This window comes from Aptenodytes forsteri, unplaced genomic scaffold (assembly GCF_000699145.1).
Source record: "Aptenodytes forsteri isolate BGI_AS27 unplaced genomic scaffold, ASM69914v1 Scaffold132, whole genome shotgun sequence".
Lineage (NCBI taxonomy): Eukaryota > Metazoa > Chordata > Aves > Sphenisciformes > Spheniscidae > Aptenodytes > Aptenodytes forsteri.
The window spans coordinates 5331460-5351460 of NW_008795520.1; the positions used below are offsets into that span (position 1 = coordinate 5331460).

At 38.5% G+C, this 20001-nt stretch overlaps 1 protein-coding gene across 1 annotated transcript in view; it reads right to left on the minus strand.

Moving 5' to 3' along the window:
- Positions 1 to 134: 134 nt before the first annotated feature.
- The window catches only part of HEATR1 (HEAT repeat containing 1), a 38652-nt gene continuing 18785 nt past the window's right edge, over positions 135 to 20001 (minus strand). The window contains exons 22-44 of the mRNA XM_009281798.1: positions 18902 to 19144; positions 18012 to 18143; positions 17325 to 17431; positions 16105 to 16248; positions 15212 to 15330; positions 14821 to 14942; positions 13200 to 13328; positions 11656 to 11886; positions 10856 to 10982; positions 9617 to 9783; positions 8956 to 9002; positions 7973 to 8096; positions 6680 to 6820; positions 6174 to 6463; positions 5253 to 5403; positions 4569 to 4727; positions 3661 to 3795; positions 3297 to 3401; positions 3037 to 3205; positions 2143 to 2297; positions 1612 to 1770; positions 787 to 895; positions 135 to 358 (exon numbers count right to left, since the gene is read on the minus strand). Coding sequence (XP_009280073.1) covers positions 270 to 358; positions 787 to 895; positions 1612 to 1770; positions 2143 to 2297; positions 3037 to 3205; positions 3297 to 3401; positions 3661 to 3795; positions 4569 to 4727; positions 5253 to 5403; positions 6174 to 6463; positions 6680 to 6820; positions 7973 to 8096; positions 8956 to 9002; positions 9617 to 9783; positions 10856 to 10982; positions 11656 to 11886; positions 13200 to 13328; positions 14821 to 14942; positions 15212 to 15330; positions 16105 to 16248; positions 17325 to 17431; positions 18012 to 18143; positions 18902 to 19144 — 3354 coding nt within the window. The 3' untranslated portion in view covers positions 135 to 269. The remainder of the gene's footprint in view (positions 359 to 786; positions 896 to 1611; positions 1771 to 2142; positions 2298 to 3036; positions 3206 to 3296; positions 3402 to 3660; positions 3796 to 4568; positions 4728 to 5252; positions 5404 to 6173; positions 6464 to 6679; positions 6821 to 7972; positions 8097 to 8955; positions 9003 to 9616; positions 9784 to 10855; positions 10983 to 11655; positions 11887 to 13199; positions 13329 to 14820; positions 14943 to 15211; positions 15331 to 16104; positions 16249 to 17324; positions 17432 to 18011; positions 18144 to 18901; positions 19145 to 20001) is intronic.

The following is a 20001-nucleotide window of genomic DNA, read 5'->3' on the forward strand; positions in this document are numbered from 1 at the left end:
GAATTCAGTCAGTCTCAGATGTTGTCACTCTGTTTGTGCCCAGCTATCAGAACTTGCTTATAGCTTGCTCCAGTTTCCCACTGTTAAGAAAAGAGCAGTTAAGGAAAAGTAATATGAAAAGTCTCCAGACCATCCAGAAATGATAAATATTTTATTAAAAAGTTAAGATCCCAGCTCTGATAAAAATTAGTGTGACAAGTTTGCCTGTAACGCTTGCATGTGTGAAGCTAACACCATTCAGACAAAATTTGAAAACAAAGAGGATAAACTTAGAAGTAGCTTTGGAGTGGTTCTCCCAAAATGACTTCCAGTTGTTGAATTGTTTTCTGACACTGCTGTTCAACTTCTTCACATTCATCTAGAAAAAGAAATAAAGCAGGAATTAAGTTGAATAGTGATTACAAAGCTACCCTAGGAAGGCTGCTTCACCTGTCAAGGCTAGAATTGTCTTCAAACACCAGGTATGAAATAATTATTCAAAAATATTTTGGCACTGACTCAGGACTTAGGCAAATTATTTCTACTGTAACACTGATCTAAAACATGCAACTGCAGAGATGTGCACAGGCTATAACACTAAAGAAACTGCCGTAATTTAACTGAACTTTAGGAGTGTGTTGGACACAATCCATTTCGGTTTGCAGCCTGCGCAGTTTAAGCTACCGTATACCAATTCGTAAGAATTATAGCAATCATCCCGTCTGAATCTTTGAAATAAGTGGCCCTTATTCTTTTTTTGGTCATAGGCCAGTTGTCTGCCTTCACTAATGCCACTTAGAACATTACCTTCCATGAGCTCAGCTAGGAATGGAATAGATTCTGGTAGCAGGACCAGGTAGTTCTCCTTCAGTTTTTGTGCAACTTCTACTAAAGTAAGCAGAGCAGCAAATCGGACCTAAAACAAAGCAATAGTCTTTGTAAGGAAACAAACATTACAGTATAGTTCTCCATTTTCTCCCCCCACCTTCTTTCCATATAAGTTTGTAAACTAGCTTTCCCTACTGAAGGGAACTAGTTTTAAGCTAATTTAAATCTCAACATCTGGGTTAAGATAATGTCAAAGGAAAAAGAGGTTGCAAGAAGCAGGTATGTTGCTAGAATTTATTTGATGTAACGGTCTTTAACTTCCTGTTACAATGCCACTCTGTCCCACTGTGTCAGAAGGACTTGGCTCAGTACAATGAAAAACCAAGTACTCTCCCTGCCTGAATACATATAACCTGTCAAATAGGAGAGTCTTGACAAAACTCTCTATAATAAACAGATCTGAAGGTTGATAAATAACCGTCTTCCAGTTCCCCCTCTAAAGTGCCCCTTTCTTCGTAACAACAGGTTAGCTCTTACTCTAACAGCTACCAAATCTCTAAAACACCCAAACCACACAGTATGGAAGACATCCACACGTGGAATATTGACTGCTTACAGTAAGAGCAGAAGGCCATGTTGTATACATCTCTCTAGAACTTGGGAGTAGCATAGTACAGTATCAGTATTTTAATTTAGGCTAGTATTTTAGCAATGACTTGGCTAATCCACTTCTGGTTTTTGGGGCACTGTTCCCATTTTCTAACGCAACAAAGAAAACCAGTTCAAATTCTGGTAGCTCCCAACCTTAGAAGAGGTGTGCCTCATTTTCAGCAGGATGTGGTAGTTCAGTGGTTTCCAAAGAGAATCATCTGCCATTGCCACTGAAAACTGAGCTATGCAGGGTATCAGGTGTGCTGTCACTCTTTCCTGGAACTTCTCATCTCCTCCAAGCATATTTTCTAGCTGTGGAAGTAAAAAGCTTGTCAAACGGATTCAGGCTCAGATAAAGCCAGCCAAAAGCACTTCTAGCTTTAGCTTTCAGGTACTCAAGACTTACGTCAAAAAGCATCAGTGGGAGTGCACTGGTCTGCAAGAGCTCAACAACATGCATGAACCTTACGGAATGAAGACATTTAGAAAGAGGATAAAAAATGTAGCAATTCAGAGCCTTTGGCAAAGCAGTTAATACTGTCTGTAGCGCAAAGACAATGAATTAATTCCTCATTTTTTGTTAAGGGAGAGAACTGAGGCCTGATAGTTAAAAAAAATAAATCTTTCAGATGGGGGGAAAAAAAAAAATCAGCTATGAATTGGTTTTTTTGTGTTTGTCAATACCTGATCGACCAGAGGCATCATCAAGGTTTCTGCTCTTTCCTTACTCAGGAACTTCTGGGTGTCAAACAGGAAGAGCTTGTGCAGACAGTCTGTGGTGAATTGCAACAGTAGACAGCTCTTTTCTGTGCTATTCTCAGAGTCAAAGAAAGCTTCATCTATGTGTCAATCAAGAAGAAAAAAAAATCATCAAAAAAAAATGAAAATACAAAACTTCCCCACAAGATAGAAACTTTGTTAGTTTGTGAGCATAGCTAAAGGATGTACTACATAGCAATTACGTACTCATCACTCAGAACAATAAAGTGGATGCAATACGTTGTCTGGCTTTTAGCTAATGCCCTAGCAGGTCTGCCGCTGCCCTTCACAGTCAGCGGGGGATAAAAGAGAACAGCCACAGGCTATAGGAAAAGTGCTTGGCCATACCTGTGGATATGGAGACTTTCTTCAGGTCGCTACAAATGGGATGGGCAAATAGTTTCCCACACAAAAAAGTAATACCTACTTTTGCCAAGAAAGCAGAGGAGTCTGAATACATCAGGTAGCATATAAGAGAAGTCAATGAATGAAAAAAGAAAGAAACCCAAACAGAAACAAGTCACCCTCTTTCCACACAATTTCATTCGCATGGAACTCACTGGGACTGACACTGAAAATTTTCATGTGGTCTCAACTTTGTACTGGCAGCCCAGAGCCCATGGATGAAAAATGTCCTTTGGTTCCAGCAGAATAAGAAAGATGCCGTATTTATGAGAGAAAGAAGAAAGAGAGAAATGAGAAGTATGTGCTGTGAAGTAAATCCTGTAAGACTAAACTTTCAGCAGTTATAATTAACCTCTTTCAGCAATTAGAGTTAGCCTGCCAATGCCTCTCTGTAGTTAGTAACTGGAAACTTACCAGTTTTAGAAATGTTGACCTGGTTCAGTGTCTCAGCAAATGGCTTCACTAAGTGACCAGCAAACAGGGTGAAGAGACCCTTGAGCTTGTCTGCAATGCAGTCTGCTATTCGGTGGAATGTCAGCAGTCTGTCTTTTAGGGTAGACTCTGTTTTGGACCAATCAAAGAGCTGAAAGTGAAAGGCAGATTAGCTCTTTCCTGTGTGTGCACTGGAAAATACAAATATTCTGATGCAGATGAATTATATTTAAACTTCCTACCTTGAAGAAGAGGGGTCTGAAAGAAGCCTCGGAAAGTTTCATAACCATACTTATTAGACAATCAATAATGTAAGCCTCTGTCTTGCCAACTTCATCTAAATCATCCTAGAAAAATTAGAAAACATAACTCCAAGTTTGAAATGTAGGAATTGGAGCCTTCAAAGCCCGTTTTAATTTTGCCCGTTTCAGACTAAATACCTGACGATAATGTTTTCTACCCCAAGAACGATTCCAGAACAGAATATTTGATACCCAGAATTTCAGAGCACATATGCAATGGAAACTTCTAATATTTTTTAAAACAACTGATAGAGTTAGCATGTAGAGGTTGAGCTGTTGCTGTTTATCCCCCTAAACAAGCCACCTGGGCATGCTCTGTTCGGAAGTCCAGGGCTTTCATGAAAAATGCCGTCAGCTCAGACTGATGGGAGATCAGGTGCTCCTTCTCCATACCAACAATATGCTCCTTCAAAATGTTCATAAGGGGACCCAGGCAGTTCTGCCAAAACAAAAGCAAAGCAAGGCAGAGGCAACTGTGATATTTGACAGTAACCGAGAAACATAACAAGGGAATCGGATTTTTGCACTTCGTACATTTACTCATTAAAATACTGTCGATAAAATAAATAAACTTTTTCCTGTACTTTTTGGGGGCTTAAGTTAGTAGGATTCCTGAAAAGAAATCCTATTTGGATTTGCCCAAATCCTATTTGGTCTGCCCTCTCCAATACTGGAGATACCAGTTAAGTCTGAAAGGTTTGCACCTATGAGACAGGAGCAAAGCCCAGACGAAAATTAGGACTCAACTCGTGTTCCTAGCTGATAAATCAAAGCCTTTATGAATGGGACGATCTCTCAAGCATTCATCACCTAACATGCTAAGGACATTAAACCGGTGCATTTCTCCCAGGTCTAACTTTCCTGAATCACCACTGCGGTACAAAAGGAAACAGAGATATATAAAGACTGCGCTGGGTTTGGCTGGGATGGAGTTAATTTTCTTCACAGCAGCTCCTATGGTGCTGTGTTTTAGATTTGTGACCAAAACAACGCTGGTAACATACCAGTGTTTTAGCTATTGCTGAACAGTGCTCGTACAGTGTTAAGACTTTCTTTGTTTCTCACGCTGCTGCCCCAGTGAGTAGACTGGTGGTGGGCAAGAGGCTGGGAGGGGACGCAGCTGGGACAGTTGAACCGAATTTTGCACTGCTTGTTTCTTTTGTTTCTTTCTTTCTTTTTAATCACAATTCAAAAGAATGAGAAAATCCTTACCTTCCGGGTATTTGCCACTTCACTGTAACACTTTGTAACTGCTGGCAAGAGTATTCGGGGAGCAAGCCTTGTAGCTAGGATAGTTTTCAACGATGTTACGCGTAAGCTTATCTGGGAAGAAGGACCAAACTCGACCACAATCTTTTCCAAGCGGACAACCTATCAGGAAATCCAACAAAAGTTAGGCATACTTAGAACAACTCAAGAACTTACTTTACAGTAGTTGTCTGTTGCAAGTGTCAGAAGGGAATTTTACTGTTTGCACCACTTGGAGCACCGTACATTAGGATGTCTGTGTACAGAGCTTCTCTGTCTTCAGAAGACAAACACTGAAAACATGCGCATGTCAGTGGCAGGGGGTCAGAATTACCCTACTAGAGCTGTTAGATACACACATTTGATGAGATCATGGATATTACAGAACGATCCTTCAGGATTCATCTCCCTTTCCAAAGAGTCAAACTACGACCTATCAGAGGGAGGAGTAGGAGACACTCTTACATTCTGAATCTTAGTTATCTGCATAAGAAGGTGAGTAGAAGAGTAATACGTTACAACCTTCCACATAGCTGGCACACTCTCCTACTTCAGTTTCAGAGAGAAAAAAGTAATTTCTGTAGCTTCTTCTAGGAACTGGGCAGATCCTGTCCCCCTTTACATATCTGTAGGAGTCAGATGGCTCACCTGCAGCAAGCAATCCAAAAGATAAGGACTAAGGAAGTGTGGTAATGTTTCTGCAACCTTCAGCAGAGCAGTGACGGCACTCAGCAAGTAAATCTCATTGCAGACCAGCTCCTTCTTATTTTTTAAAGTCTTCAACAGTGCTGGCATCAGCCTGTGAATAACCAAGCATAAACAGAGAAAGGTAAAACCACTGACCATTTGGAGGCACATTTCCTATCACATAAATCCATCTGTTAAGCCTGCAGGGACAATTTTCACATGAATTTTTACATGTGTATTTAAGAAAACTCAGTATTCTGGGCTCTTCTGCTGTATTTCATTTTTTCGAAGCTAATGAAGAATATTAGCTTTAGAATCACAGAATCGTAGAATGGTTTGGATCAGAGGGATCTTTAAAGATCATCTAGTCTAACCCCCCTGCCATAGGCAGGGACATCTTTCACTCGATCAGGTTGCTCAAAGCCCCACCTTTAAAGATTTAATGTCAATAAGAAACTTATATTTGTAATGAGATAAAACAGTCTTAAAAGCAACAAGTTAGATGCTTGAATTCTTCTTGAATAGGGAGAATAAAATAATGTAACATGCAGGGTTTCCAACTGTATTGGTTCTCATGTTTTCAAATGCAATCTGTTCTACAGTAAAAATACAGAGTATGGTCTGACTTTTCTAAAGCCATAAAAGACTGCCTCTCCATAAGGAACTCTGCTGATTATAAAACTCTTACAACTTCCCCGCTAGTTTCTTGTTTCTACGACCAGGAAGCACCTTCAAGCACTACGAATACCTTTATTCTTATCTACGCAAAACACACACGTGGGCAGACTGCCACTTGGCCTTCATCAGCATTCCTTCAGTAATGCATTTTAGTATAACTAATTCCTGCTGCAGTTGGTTCTGTTAAAAAGAACCCAACAGTACCTTGGAAGCTGAGGTATTGCTTGGGCTTTCAGTGTACAGGTGACCTCAGCTATACAGAGCAAAGCACTTCCCATCACATTCTTTTCCTCCTTCTCTGAAGAAATTAGATCAATGGCAGTTTTCAGAACAGGTGCAAACGGCACTGGATTTTCTGTGCCAAAACCTTTGCAGAGTAGCTTGAGGCTGAACAAAGCAGTCTGCCTGTTGATGGCTTGCTCCTCCTCTTCCTCCTTTCTTTTACACTGCACAATAGCAATGAGCTCAGGAACTAGCTCTAAGAGCTGCAGGATCTAAGAGGACAAGAGAACACACACATTAGACATACAATTAGAAACTCGGAACCTGCAAGGTAACTATGGGCAGGTAGCCTACGTCTCACTACTCAAGAGCTGCCGGCCAGACTTGACAGTGGTACTTGACGTCTTTACATTCAGCAAACCACTTCGACATCAATCTCTCTCCAGGGGCTTCTGCTAAAAGAACCGAGTTTAAGCACTTCGCCTCACCTGGCTCTTCTGCCACCTTGTGCGCTGCTGCACTTTATTGTTCAAGAGGTCCATTGCCTTACGTCTCACAGATGGGAGCTGATTTGTCATTAGTCCCCTAATTACAGGGATGAAGGTTTCTGTTGGCAATAAGGCATTGACCTACAAGAAAACACAAACAAAACGATACCATAAACGCTCTTCCATGCACTGTGACACAGTAGCCTTCAAATAAGACAGGCAAACTCTCTTCAACTTCCCAACGTGGGTTTCAGGATCAAAGAAGGGAGGACAGGCTAGCAATGCTGTATCTGAGGCAAGCAAAAGAACAAAGCAGGTTCTAGTTACAGTACTGAATGTATGTTCACTGGCTGCTAACCGGCCAATATCCACTAGCTCTGAGATTTTCTCAGCAATTCCTTTTGACTACACTGGTGAGCTATCCCTCTGTAGCCTAAAATACTGCTGGTAGTGCCCTGTGCATGTACATCATGAAAACTGGAATATGCTTCACAGGCAAAAAAAAAAAAAAAAAATCCAAGCTGTGAAAAGACACATGGGTTTCAGGATCAAAGAAGGGAGGACAGGCTAGCAATGCTGTATCTGAGGCAAGCAAAAGAACAAAGCAGGTTCTAGTTACAGTACTGAATGTATGTTCACTGGCTGCTAACCGGCCAATATCCACTAGCTCTGAGATTTTCTCAGCAATTCCTTTTGACTACACTGGTGAGCTATCCCTCTGTAGCCTAAAATACTGCTGGTAGTGCCCTGTGCATGTACATCATGAAAACTGGAATATGCTTCACAGGCAAAAAAAAAAAAAAAAATCCAAGCTGTGAAAAGACACATGTTCCACAGCATGCAACGAGATAGCCAGTCCAATTCCACAAATATACTTCTGATCAGAAAAGGATTAGAAAGAAAAGCATAAGGATTTTTTCTCCTTTAAATTCCAGGTAGAAATACACAACAGTTCCATTAACATTAGTTAAATCATTTTGAGTTAACAGTGAGAAATGCTGCCAAAAGCCATTCTTCTCCACCAGATCGATAGGGAAATGACTGCTTCCAGGCAGTGGAATACTAACTAGAGGAAATAAGCATTCCTGATTTTTTTTTTCTGGTTGTTCTGTCTAAGCTGTTAGCTGTAGTTATTAAAGTTGTTAGATAAATTTAAACAATGATGCACCAGGTTGCAGACCATCCAATAAAGATTAGTACTAATCCAACGAGAAATCCTACAAAGGTTATAATCATATTACTAAGCAAAAGCAGAAATGTCCCACTGCTAACATGAGGGCTAATGAGACATACTTTATCCAGCATATCATAGGACTTGTTAAGCAGAACCCTCCAAAATTTGGCTGTTGGCTTGTCCACGTTTCCTTCCACTGAAGATGCCACAGTGTTTATATAGTGAAGAACTTCTTCTAATAGCCTAGGTGGAAAGGAAGCATCTCTTAGTAAGTAACAAGGACACTGAAGAAGTCAACTTTATTACTGGAAAGCATAAAATTTCACGAAACAGCAACAATAAAGGAAAACAAAACACCTAATGGAGAGACTAGCAAATCACATCTACATATTAACAAAAAGCTACGGCAATAAGGAAAATCACGTGCACATTAAAGAAATCTACCTGATACCCCCAAATTAGCATCTACATACAACAGTAATTCTACTTAAGAACTCTACTTTAAAACAAAAACAACCTGGGAGGATACAGATGTTTAAAAATGAGCATTTAAGGAACACAGCATTTAAAATAAATCCTACACCTTTTTTCACTTAGAACAAACATAAAAGTTAAGCCTCCGCAAAAGAAACCCTCAATTTTGCATCACTGGCTGTTACAGCCCAATGACTACAACTGTCATTACTGGTAATTTTCTTACACCAATATAGGGGCACCCATGAATAATGATTTTTTTTTCCCCCCCTACAAATGAAACGATACGTTTTGCTAAAAATCTGGAATTCTTTTAGAGACTCCATCATCAATAGCATAATAGTTATGGCCAAGTATGTAAGTAAGTGCTATCAGAAATACAGAACAGTGGATATTGGGTAGAGCAAGCTTTCAGAAATAAAAACTCCACATCATATTGAAAACAAAACAAACCAAAACCAAACCAAAACCAAATAACTTGCATATAATAAATACTACTTGTTGCTGAGGACAACATTAAAGTATCCTTGGGGGAAAAAAATATTCTAATGGGATTACATTTAAAAAAATATTCCCAGGTTGCAGTAAAAGCTAGGAAAAGGAGGAGTGGAGCAGATTTAATGCATACCTCTGTTCCAACTTCTGCAGCTCTTCTGTTTCTTCACATTCAACTATCTGGTTTAAAAGGAAAGAATGAAAACGCTAAGTATAAAACTTACATCCCCTCATTAAGTTAATATCCCAGTATAGGCAAATTAGTTTGTTCTGAATGAAATGTCCACTGTTATGAGTTCCCCATATTTGCACTTAAGCCATCATTCTAGAAGAAAATCTGAGAATCTTAGGCCATACAGTCACAGTAGCAAATACATTTCACGCTGGCGTATAATGTTCAGTTGAAACACTTGGGAACTACTTCCAGCTAGAGCCAAAGCCTAAAATTTGTAACATCTATTTTGTCTTTTCAGAGTTAATAGTATGAATCCGACACCAAACTTGAAGTTATACAGACTGCGAGTGAAATCCCAGACTCCATAAAGCCAGTGGGAATCCACTGGTACCAGAATTTCACTTTGTTACCTATTTGTCACACAAACGGAGTCTATCTGGAAAAGCCTGAGAGGTTTCAAAACTGTGTCAATAAAGGTGTCAGCAAGATACACTGGACAGTGTATTGTTTCATCCCCTTTGAATATAAAGCCGTACTAAAAAGCAAATTAAACCTCATCTGTTACAGTATGGCACAATTACTTAATGTGATTAGTTTAAAAGCAATCTGCCATTATTACCTTTTTCACAAAACTCTGAGAGGATAAAAGTTGTGACATGAAGGAGACTGACAAGAATTTGAAATGCCGAAGTTGTTTGTCTGAGTGAGACTCCACATTAAAGAGCTGCCCATCCTGATTTTTTAGCTTTGTCTTGCATGTTCTTGACTTTTTTGGCCCAGGATCATCTGTCGAAAACATTCACAAAACAAATTTGCAGCCAAGAGAAAAAGACATTTGATTTCTGAGTACAGAAACAAACTAAAATTACAGTCAGATGCCTATCAAGGATAGTCACTCTGCAGTATCCAAAATCATGTCAAAGTTCCAAAAAAGATGCTCTGAAATACCACAGAAGATAAATTTTTCATTTCAACAGCCTCAAAAGAAGTAGCGCCATTTCACTGCTATTCCATCTGATCATTTTTACGTGAAGAAGAATCTTTTTTCTTGGTGCTGAAGCTGTGGTACACTGGCTACAAACACGAGAGACTTTTGAGCAGGACCACATACATTGTGCATCACCTATTTGGGAAAACTGCTTTCAGTGTCATTACCTTGTCCTTCCTGGCTGAGGAAATGTATACAAACAACAAATACGGGAAGTCCTAAGTTAAAAAGAAACAAACAAACAAACCTCTCCCACCTTCCCCAATGCTCTTTGAAATAACAGACTGGAAAAGTATTAAAAGATATTGTTTAACTATTGCTCCACTATATTGTAGTAGAAAGAAATGAAACCTTAAAAAACCCCAGAAGTGACTGGCAGTCCCTGTGATCTTGTCTGCTATGAATAATAGCTTTTTATTTCAACTAAATGATTTACTGTACCTTCTAAATGAGGACTACTGTTTGATTCTAAGTGCTCAAATTAATCTATAATTAAAAGGATTACAAAAAAAGTAATTGCATTATCTTAGTCATTTTATTAAAAAAAAAGAAGTCATTGGAGTAATTCTGCATCCCTTGGTCTTCTGTCTAGAGGAGTAATAGAACCATAGAACGGTTTGGGTTGGAAGGGACATCTTCAACTAGATCAGGTTGCTCAGAGCCCCGTCCAACCTGACCTTGAATGTTTCCAGGGATGGGGCATCCACCACCTCTCTGGGCAACCTGTGCCAGTGTTTCACCACCCTCAGTGTAAAAAATTTCTTCCTTATATCTAGTCTATATCTACCCTCTTTTAGTTTAAAACCATTACCCCCTGTCCCTTGTAACAGGAAGGTTTACGTGCATTTGCTGGCTCTGTTTTGTGGTTACCTTCTTTGTTCTCTGGCAGCTCTGTCAAGTACTGGATTATTTTCATCATGCTCTGGAACTGAGAACGTACGTTAAATTCGCAACAGATGGAAATCCAAAATTCAGTGTCTGCTTCCAGAACAGCATCCTGTTTATGGTTTAGAAATTTGAAGAAAAAAATATTTCAAGAATTAAAAAAAAATATTACTAATAATGATAAAAAGACTCAAAAACTTATCAGTGAGTTTGTGAAAATGCCATGGTGAGCTGGATACTGCCAGGATTAACACCAAAGGTAATAGCAGCAAGCTCTGGAGAGAACAGAGTTCCAGAGGGTGTAGAAAGAGATTAAATTGCTACAGCAAAGACTGCATCTTCTCACCAATGTTCCTTTAATAATTCTTTTAGTTTTCCCCATAAACTATGCTTTCACCTAATCCGAGGGCCTGCCTACACAAAAACGTAATAGGGTTTTTATCTTGGTCTGTGCAGGAAGACCAGTTTCATGTTTCACAAACACAGTCAAAGAAAAAAAAAAACCCCAAACTTTAAAAATATTGAAGCACTTCATAATTAGATTATGAGCTCTTCAGGTCAAGGATTTCTGTACAATATGATCTGATTTATTGTTCAGGCTCCAGGACGAAACAATATTGTATCTGCAATACAAACTGTAGTCAACATCACCATCAGGTTCTGCTATAGCACAAGCTCAGAGCTCACTACTTATTTTATCTTGCACCTTCTTAAAGGCAAGACCACGAACAGAAAGGTGAAGATGAGTCTCTTGAGGAAAAAGTTGACCCCACTAGTCTTCTAACCTTGTCTGTGCTTGATGTTGCAGTCACAGTTTTGGTCACATACTGCTCAAACAGCAGCGCCAGGAGAACCCAGAGGAACTTGTCTCCTCCCACCGTAGTGATCAGCTGGGCCAAGATTGGCAGGCGTCGGTGCTCCGGCACATGGGGCAAGGCATCCACAAACACACGAATGATCTTTATCACCACCTCTTCCACGCTTCCGGAGGACTCTGACAAATCACTGTCTTCAGCCTATGTACAAACAGGTACAGCAGTTCAAACAGATTATCGCAGACAAGTACAAGTTCTTTCTTGTAAATTCAGAAAATGAGAGGAAGCGCTACGTGCCTGATAACAGCATTACCAAAAGCATAATCTCAAGGAAAATGTAAGTGCTCCAAAATAAACGGTTTTCAGTCACACAGTTCCTTTCCAGTGTTTAAGGAAGATGCTTCAAATAAAATTAAGAAAAAAAAAAAAGGAAAAAAAGAAGAAAAAAAGAAGAAAAAAGAAGAAAAAAAATGTTACTTGGCATCAGCTGAAACAAGCAGGACGTTTTCAAGGGAAAGCAATGCCATGTCCTTCTGAAAACATTGCCTGTAAGCCTGATAGATAGGGTCTTGGATTCAAGGGCCTAGTAAAAATAATACAAGTAGGCTACATGATCTCAGGTGAGTAACATTAGGCTCTCCCCACATGTAATAATTGTGTGTGCCATAAATAATTTGTCACAGAAACTTGTGATGGCTGCTATGAAAGGTTTTAAATAAAAAATAAAATTAAAAAAGAGACAGCAACTTGATTTCTCTAACAGAGATCTGCAAGAGGATGCAAAATATGTATACATATCATTAAAAAATACACTGGGAAATCCTCACCCCATTATTAGAAGAAGAAATTTCCCCCCCCTCCCCAATTAATTTTTACATAAGAAATTTATATGGCATTTTTCATGTTTAAATCTATGAATGACTCTAGAATTAAGATTTATTAGGTGCAAGTGAAATCTGACTGAAGAAAAAACGTCCCCTTTGAAAAACAATGATGTATTTTTGTTTTGGTTTATAAGATGTCCAGACAAAAACAAGAAAACCCACACAAACACCAGCTGGAAGAATAAAAGCATTTGTCAAATATTTTACCTTTCCACTTCCTTCAGACTACGTCTACTATTGATATGACCATGACATATTATTATAAGACTAATAACCTCCTTCTTATTTCCAATGGTTCCTCTACTGAACTTGCCTGCAAAAACTTGAGCTTAAAGTATGTTTCAGGTCCTCTTTAGGTACAGTTGTGATACTGTTTTGGCTAAACCATTTATAAAGTGCAGGTGCTCGTAAGATTAAAAAGAAGCAGTAGTCTGATGAACTCAGAGTTGGTCAGACGAGGAGTAGTCTGTTAATATAGTTATTATATACCATTTAATATCTATCTAAAAATAATCCTAGAATAGGCTGCAGCTTATTCTACCACTGATATTCTAAACCATTTACTCTACTTAATTAATAATCTTATTGTTCACTTTTTTCTACTCCTTTCCATTAAGTAGACAAATTTACCTGTATAAGAGCAGGAATAACCATCTGCACTGTCTTATTAATTACTTGGAACGTGTAAGTATCATCCAGACGCAAGACATTTGCTCCCATGAATGTAAAAATGGGCATAATGTTATGGAGAACTTTATCCTGGAAAAGAAGACAGATGAGATTAGTTTATTTTTTGAACTGTGCTGCTCTACATATTGTACCTTAAGGCATTTCTCCTTCCCACAAATGCCACTAGATTCCTATAAAAGAAAATGAGAATCATTAGTATCTTCCAGAATCTCCACTAAACTAATATTAAACGTACAGTGTCCCTTAAAGCTGCTTACTGTGTGATTGTTAGAGTTCCAAATGTTACTTAGAAACCAAGATACACTTCTAAGCAAGTAATTAAAGACAGGAAATTGAGAGTTTAGTCTGATTAAATACTTTGTATTCTTCAACTCAGTGCCATAGTAGTATGACAAGCAAAATCAGCTATGAGGAGATTTGCAGAAGCACAAATGTGAGTGTGGCACAGATTCCAGTGATTTTCACACCTTTCCCACCCACCCTTTTTATATCTGTAAAACATCCGCAATATCTACACTCATACAATGGAAACCAACCATGCTCATTTTAATTTTTGGCTTTTTTGGGGGCTAGACTGTAATCACAGTAATTAATTTTAAGAGGGCTGGACTAGAGGTGTCACCTAGCTCAAGAGTTAGTTTCCTAGATTTTGTCAGAACTCAGAGCAAGAAGTTATGGGCACGTTTTTCATTCAGTTTTAGTGAACTGAAGGAGTGTTTTAGATTTAAAAAGAGAGATGAGACTCATACAAAATATTTCCTTGTATTCTGACCTTGAAAATCTTGTAAGAGCCAATATTAACGTAGAATAAAAGCTCGGTTCCATAGCAGGTGATGGCAGTAAGATAGCGACAAAGAAAAACAACCCCAACAATAAAAAAGCCAAATCCTCCACAAATTTCTCAAAAATATTCCCATTTTGCTTTTTTGGGAAAAACGCTCTCTTTCCAAATGTGTGGAGAAAGTACTGAGGTAAAGATAAAGATGCAAACTGAGTTTGATACATCTGGATACATTTTGCTGCTTTTATAGTTCCAAAGCAAAAGAATCTTACTTAAAAGAGTGAGTGTACAGTCAAATTTCAATCCATAGTAGAAAAGGCCTGTTTCTCAGTCAATTAAAATCAGACCAACCTGGTTTTATCATCAACTACAACTACATTTCTCAGTGTTGTACAAGATAGGAACTTGGAAGAATACATGTGCTATCGGGCTAGATGTTTTCTCTCATGTTTATAATAAAGCAGGGGAAAGAAGAAACAATGCACGAGAACTTTGGCCACAGCGGGAAAGTGAGGCAGGGCTGTTGTCAGAAAGCTTCTTCCATTTCTAATGCGCTTCATTGCAATTCATAAGTGACTAGTGACCAAAGCATCAAGACAGAGGTTTGTTTTCAAGTAAAATGGAATGGAAAGCCCTAAAAGAGCAGGGAACCTGTAAATTTTGCCTCTTGCTCCTTTCAGAAAGTTTCTCCCCATAGAACAGCTCTATACATTCTTCACTCTTCCCAATATTTGGAACCTAAAGAGAAGAGCCGACACATAAATTTCAGGTACTACTTACAGGAAACATGCCAGCAACAGCACCAAGGAGCAGCAGTGCGTGGTGGTGTGTCTGGGGCATTTTAGATATCCTGATGCACTGAACTATCACTTCCACGTTGAATTTTTCTTTGTCAAGGGTATCTGCAAGTGAAAAATATTCACAGATTAACACTTTAATGGTCAATGACGTAGGAATAAAAACAGTACACTCAAGCACTGGTTTCAATTTGCAGACCATACCTAAGGGGTCTACAAAAAATTATGACTTAGGCAAATTTGTATACCCTATAAAGGAGCCTATTTCTCCTCAACAATACAGCATAGGCTCATAGAAGAAAAAAGTTAGAGGCCACTGTTTTAATGCTGTACTGGTGAGAGAAGTACCAAGAAATGGGTCTGGCAATTTTTACCTGCTGGGATCTTGCTACCATCTGAAGACAGTTTCTGACAGATGTTCAGCAGGCAGCTGAGGATTAGCTGCTTTGTATATTCCATATTTTCTTCTTCTGATGCCATAGGTTCCAGACACCTATACATTCAGGAAAAAATTTAGGAATCGAGGAGGTAGACAGAAAAATAAGTGACCAAACTGCATATTAAAACACAAATAAGAAACTGCAATCTTCATTCTACAGAAGTTCTAAATTGAGGCTTCTACAAAGCATTTGCCAAAAAGTGTCTCTTTTGTTTTCAAATACATCAACTGGTCTAATAAAAGACATTTATCAAAGCACTGTCAGGAGTATAAGATGATTACCTGAAATATGATTGCCAGTCTATGTAAAGACAAGTCGTAAAAAAAAAAAAAAACAAACCCAGAAATACCCAATCTATATGTAAACTTTCCTAAGTGCCTGGAGATATGGCTGGCAGGAAAAGCAATAGTTTTCTTAGGTTGCACTGGATGAAGGCTGTTCCACAATGTTTTGGGAGGAATTTTAAAGCTTAGGGTATTATTATAATAGCTCTGCAAAAGACAAGTCCTGTCAGTTGTGCCAGTTTTAGCACAGGTGTCATCCTTCTTAGGAATCCCAAGCCCTCCACCTGAGAAACAAAGTCTTCACAAAAGAAGCTATGCATCAGGTAACCATCTTAAAAAGCCCATCACATTGTTTACAGGGCAAAAAACTTGTAACAGCTTCCCACTCCCTTCATCTGATTTACCTAAAATTAAGTTCAAGTAAAAAAGGCAAGCTACAAAACATGGCAACAAAGCCAGAGAAAGTAGCCCATATTTTAACGCTTTACAGTGTCTGCTGCAGAAGAGAAAGCTCAAGGACTCGTGTTATGGAGGCACGATTACCGGCTCAGCAGGTTAAAAAGTGCAGGTACCAACACCTGCGGACGTCTAAGTTTCTTCTTATGCTGCAGTAATTCCAGAATAAGCATAACCCTCTGCCAGCTGAAGTGGCTTGTTTCCGGTGCCAGTTCTGCATCTTGAGGCTTTCTAAGAAGATAAGACAAACAATCAGGATATACATCTGCAAAGAAAATAGTACAGTGTTTCCGGGAACAAACACACACATAAGTGAAAAAAGACAAACTTTCTTTCACATAGTAATATCCTTTACTGCTTCTCCTGGGAGAGATGGCAATGTGTGGGCTTTTGACTGAAGCAGCAACACATTTTAAACAATCAACAGAAAATCCAGACCAAACTTGACAAAACAAACAAGTATAGCATGCCTTCTGTGTATACAAAAAGTCTACACAATGAAGCAGACCTTCTGTGGGAAAAAAAACAAAATCTATTACCAAATAATTGTCCAAATGCTGATCTGCTTGCCATCCAGGAAACCTGCATCTTCTGAACTACTCGTTGTCTAACCAGTGACTATGCAGGCAATGGGTGTGTGCGCAAGCCTGTGTGTTTATAAACTCTGACAGACAGTTTACAGATGGATCAATCTAATGGGTGATGATTGTTAAAAAAAGTCAAGTGAAGGAAAATAAGAACATAAGAACATCTATTCTACGTCCAAAAAAAGAAAACCAACTCAATATCCTGTTTCAACAGCAGTTGACAGTTGACGCTTAAAGAAGAGAATAAGTACAGTGGACAAAACAGCTCCTTCCTTATGAGAATGGAGAGAAGAAACAAGATGAAGAGATCTAAAAATTAATGTTTTAACTGAAAGAAAATACAACTAACAGGAACATTTTGATGAGCATCTTCAGGCTTCAGCCATGTGTACGTAATTTGTCCATACATCTTTATTACTAACCAAGTTTAATACCTACAAAAATTAATCTTGTTCAACTGTGTCAAGCCAGATTCTCCAAGAGCAAATACCAACATTAAAAATACTGGGAAATTTTTTTTTTTTTTTAATTTTGACTATAGTTCCATTGGTTCTCTAACAGCAACACGGGTTGGTTTTCTCCTGTGAAAAGTAGCTCAGAGTTATTTTACTGTGGAGGGGAAGGGATGCTTATGCTTCCAATACAAACTATGAAATGTAGTAAAACAAGTGGCATTTTCAAACTGTACAGATAATATTTTTGGATTTCTAGTTATTTTACCTCTGCTGCTGCATTTTCTGCCTTCTAGTTTGCTGAACAGTGGCCAGACTTTTGGTTTTCTCAGGAGGCTCCAGTTCTCTGACGATCTGCTCAGCACACACTGAAATCTGAAACAAAGAACAATAATGCAAGTACCAATGAACAACGTGTCATATCACACATCTATACACCCTCCTTTTTTTTTTTCTTTTAAACACGTCCCTTTCATGCACATATGGGTATATAATCCACATATTCAAGTCATATCACCACAGTCTCTGAATGCCTGTCCTACTTGTAGTTCTTATAGCAAATAAAACGAGGAAGTGATTTCAAAGCCATGTAATACAATAAATTGCGATATGAAAGCTACAAAGAATGTATGTTGGGAGAAGTCTCCTAGTAACAGTACAAAAGCAGTTTGTACCCAGAAAATGAAAATCAGTGCAGCAGAAAGTGACTTCTGCTGAATTCATTCAGGTAGTTAGTATAGTAAATGGCTGATGCATGGCTTTTGAAGAAATACCTTCTAAAAGCAGTCATTCAACAAACTTTCCATCCTTTAACACAATTATATTATGTGACAAATAGTTTCTGATTCCTTTCATGCTATGAATGATATAAACAACGAGTGTTACTTAACGTAGCAACACAGAACTACCACAACAAGTTTGAACGTATTTCTGTGTTCTGGAGTTTGCCACTTACCCCTTTAAAAACACTGCTAATAGTCTGGGCACAAAGCGGGTTCTTACAGTTTAACAGTAAGTCAAACAATACTCTTAATAGCTTCTGTTGCACCATCCCATCTGACACAGCTGCGAAGAATGGTTTAGTAATCTACAAAAGGGAAAAAAGAAAGGATGCAAAGAGGTTTACTGTAAGAGGGTAACAAAATCACAAGCTATGGAACTTAGGTATGTTGGATTATGTACGACACACCCAACCACACACGCATGTTAGTATGAACATACATCGTCAAAATGTGCATATTAGCTATGTATTTGTATATATCCAGGAATCCTTAGATGCAAAGCACATACTTCTGAAATACCCATCAGACATACCAATTCCTGAAATTTTTCACACAGCTTGCCTGGTGGGGGGAACAGACTTGCTGTTGCCAGCCTTGGTAAGTATACGCTAATAGAGGGCCTGAATTGGTAGCCGCCTTCAAATGAGACTATTTCCCACCTACTGTATTTTCTTGACAATTTTTCCTCAGAAGAAAAACATGAAGTAAAGCTCCTGCCTGACTGACAAAAACTAAGGACAGCGGAACAGTAGTATCTGCAGGCAATGATACAGGTATTCGTTGGCATGCAAATACAATGATATTTCTGCTCTTTACTTGTACTTGTCAAAATGCAAAAATAAAGCGAGCAGCAATTTCTCCTTCTGGTAAGTTTAAGAAAGTTTTGCAGCCTGTTTAGATGTTTCAAAGACACTATGGAGACCTTGAAAACTTGTACTAAAGGAAAGACAGGCCAAAAGCTATGGACTCGTTAACACAGAAAGAGTCCTTGTAAATCCAATCCCAAACACCGCTATTTGCTTTAAGCATAAAAATAAATTGCAGATCTTTCATACAGCCATACCTGCCCAAGTGCTGTGATCTGAAATGGTGGAATTTCTTCATAGATTTTCTTGGCAGCATGCAGACTTTTGATAAATAAATCCAGACTCTGCTGGTTCTTGCACAAGAGGGTTGCTGAATATTCATTAAACTTTCCAAGGATGAGATGCAGGAGAACAACTTCATCTTTCAACATTGCCTCAGGTTTCTGAAAAACCTTCTCTAGCAACCGGTCTAGTGCGGGCAAAAGGTGAGAAAGAATCATCTGCAAACAGAGGAAATTCATAATAGAAGTTTTTATCCATTCTCATTTTAACAAACTTCCAATAGCACAGCTTCATTTTACTGCAACATCCCCTCTCAGGTAACACGCTGCATACAGTATTTTATGCAGCAGCTATTCAAGAGGAAAAATACAAGACTTATTGTGAGATTACCATGAGTACATGCTCATCTGCTACTTTGCTATTCTCCTTTGCAGAGTAGTATTTCATATTTTTGAAGTACAGAAACAAGGCAATTTTTTTCACCGATTTATGACTACTGTCTCCTACAAAACAGTCTCCTACAAAACCCAAATGTGAGGCAAGAATGCTCATCCTCTATGCAGTTCACAATCCTTTCAAGACACGTACAAATGAACAGAGAAGAAAAATTCATAATTTCATCCATTTTTTGAACATTGAACTCATGTATTTTCCAGCACTTAGAGAATTCTGAAAATACTAGATAAGAGGAGGTTAATACATACAAATAAAATTGATGGTACTACCTAATACATTACAATTCTGTACAGAAAACTCTGTATTCACTGATATCTAACCAAGGTAGTAATTCTTCTTCTGGAAGAATCTTCTTCTGAAATGGTCTTTTTCAGTAACATCAAGGGAGTTTCCTTAAGAACTCCAGTGCAGAATTCTGCAGCCCTTACATTCCTGGATGGAGCATGCAAGTATTTTATGTTTCATTAAATCATACTTTGCAGCACTACTGCATGTTATTAGAGGTGTCATCTTAATGCCTAATAGTCTAATACATTATGAAGTTATTTAACAGCATTATTACTAAATGAAATTTGATTTCAGCATTTCAGTCAAGCTCAGAACCCATAAAACAACTAGA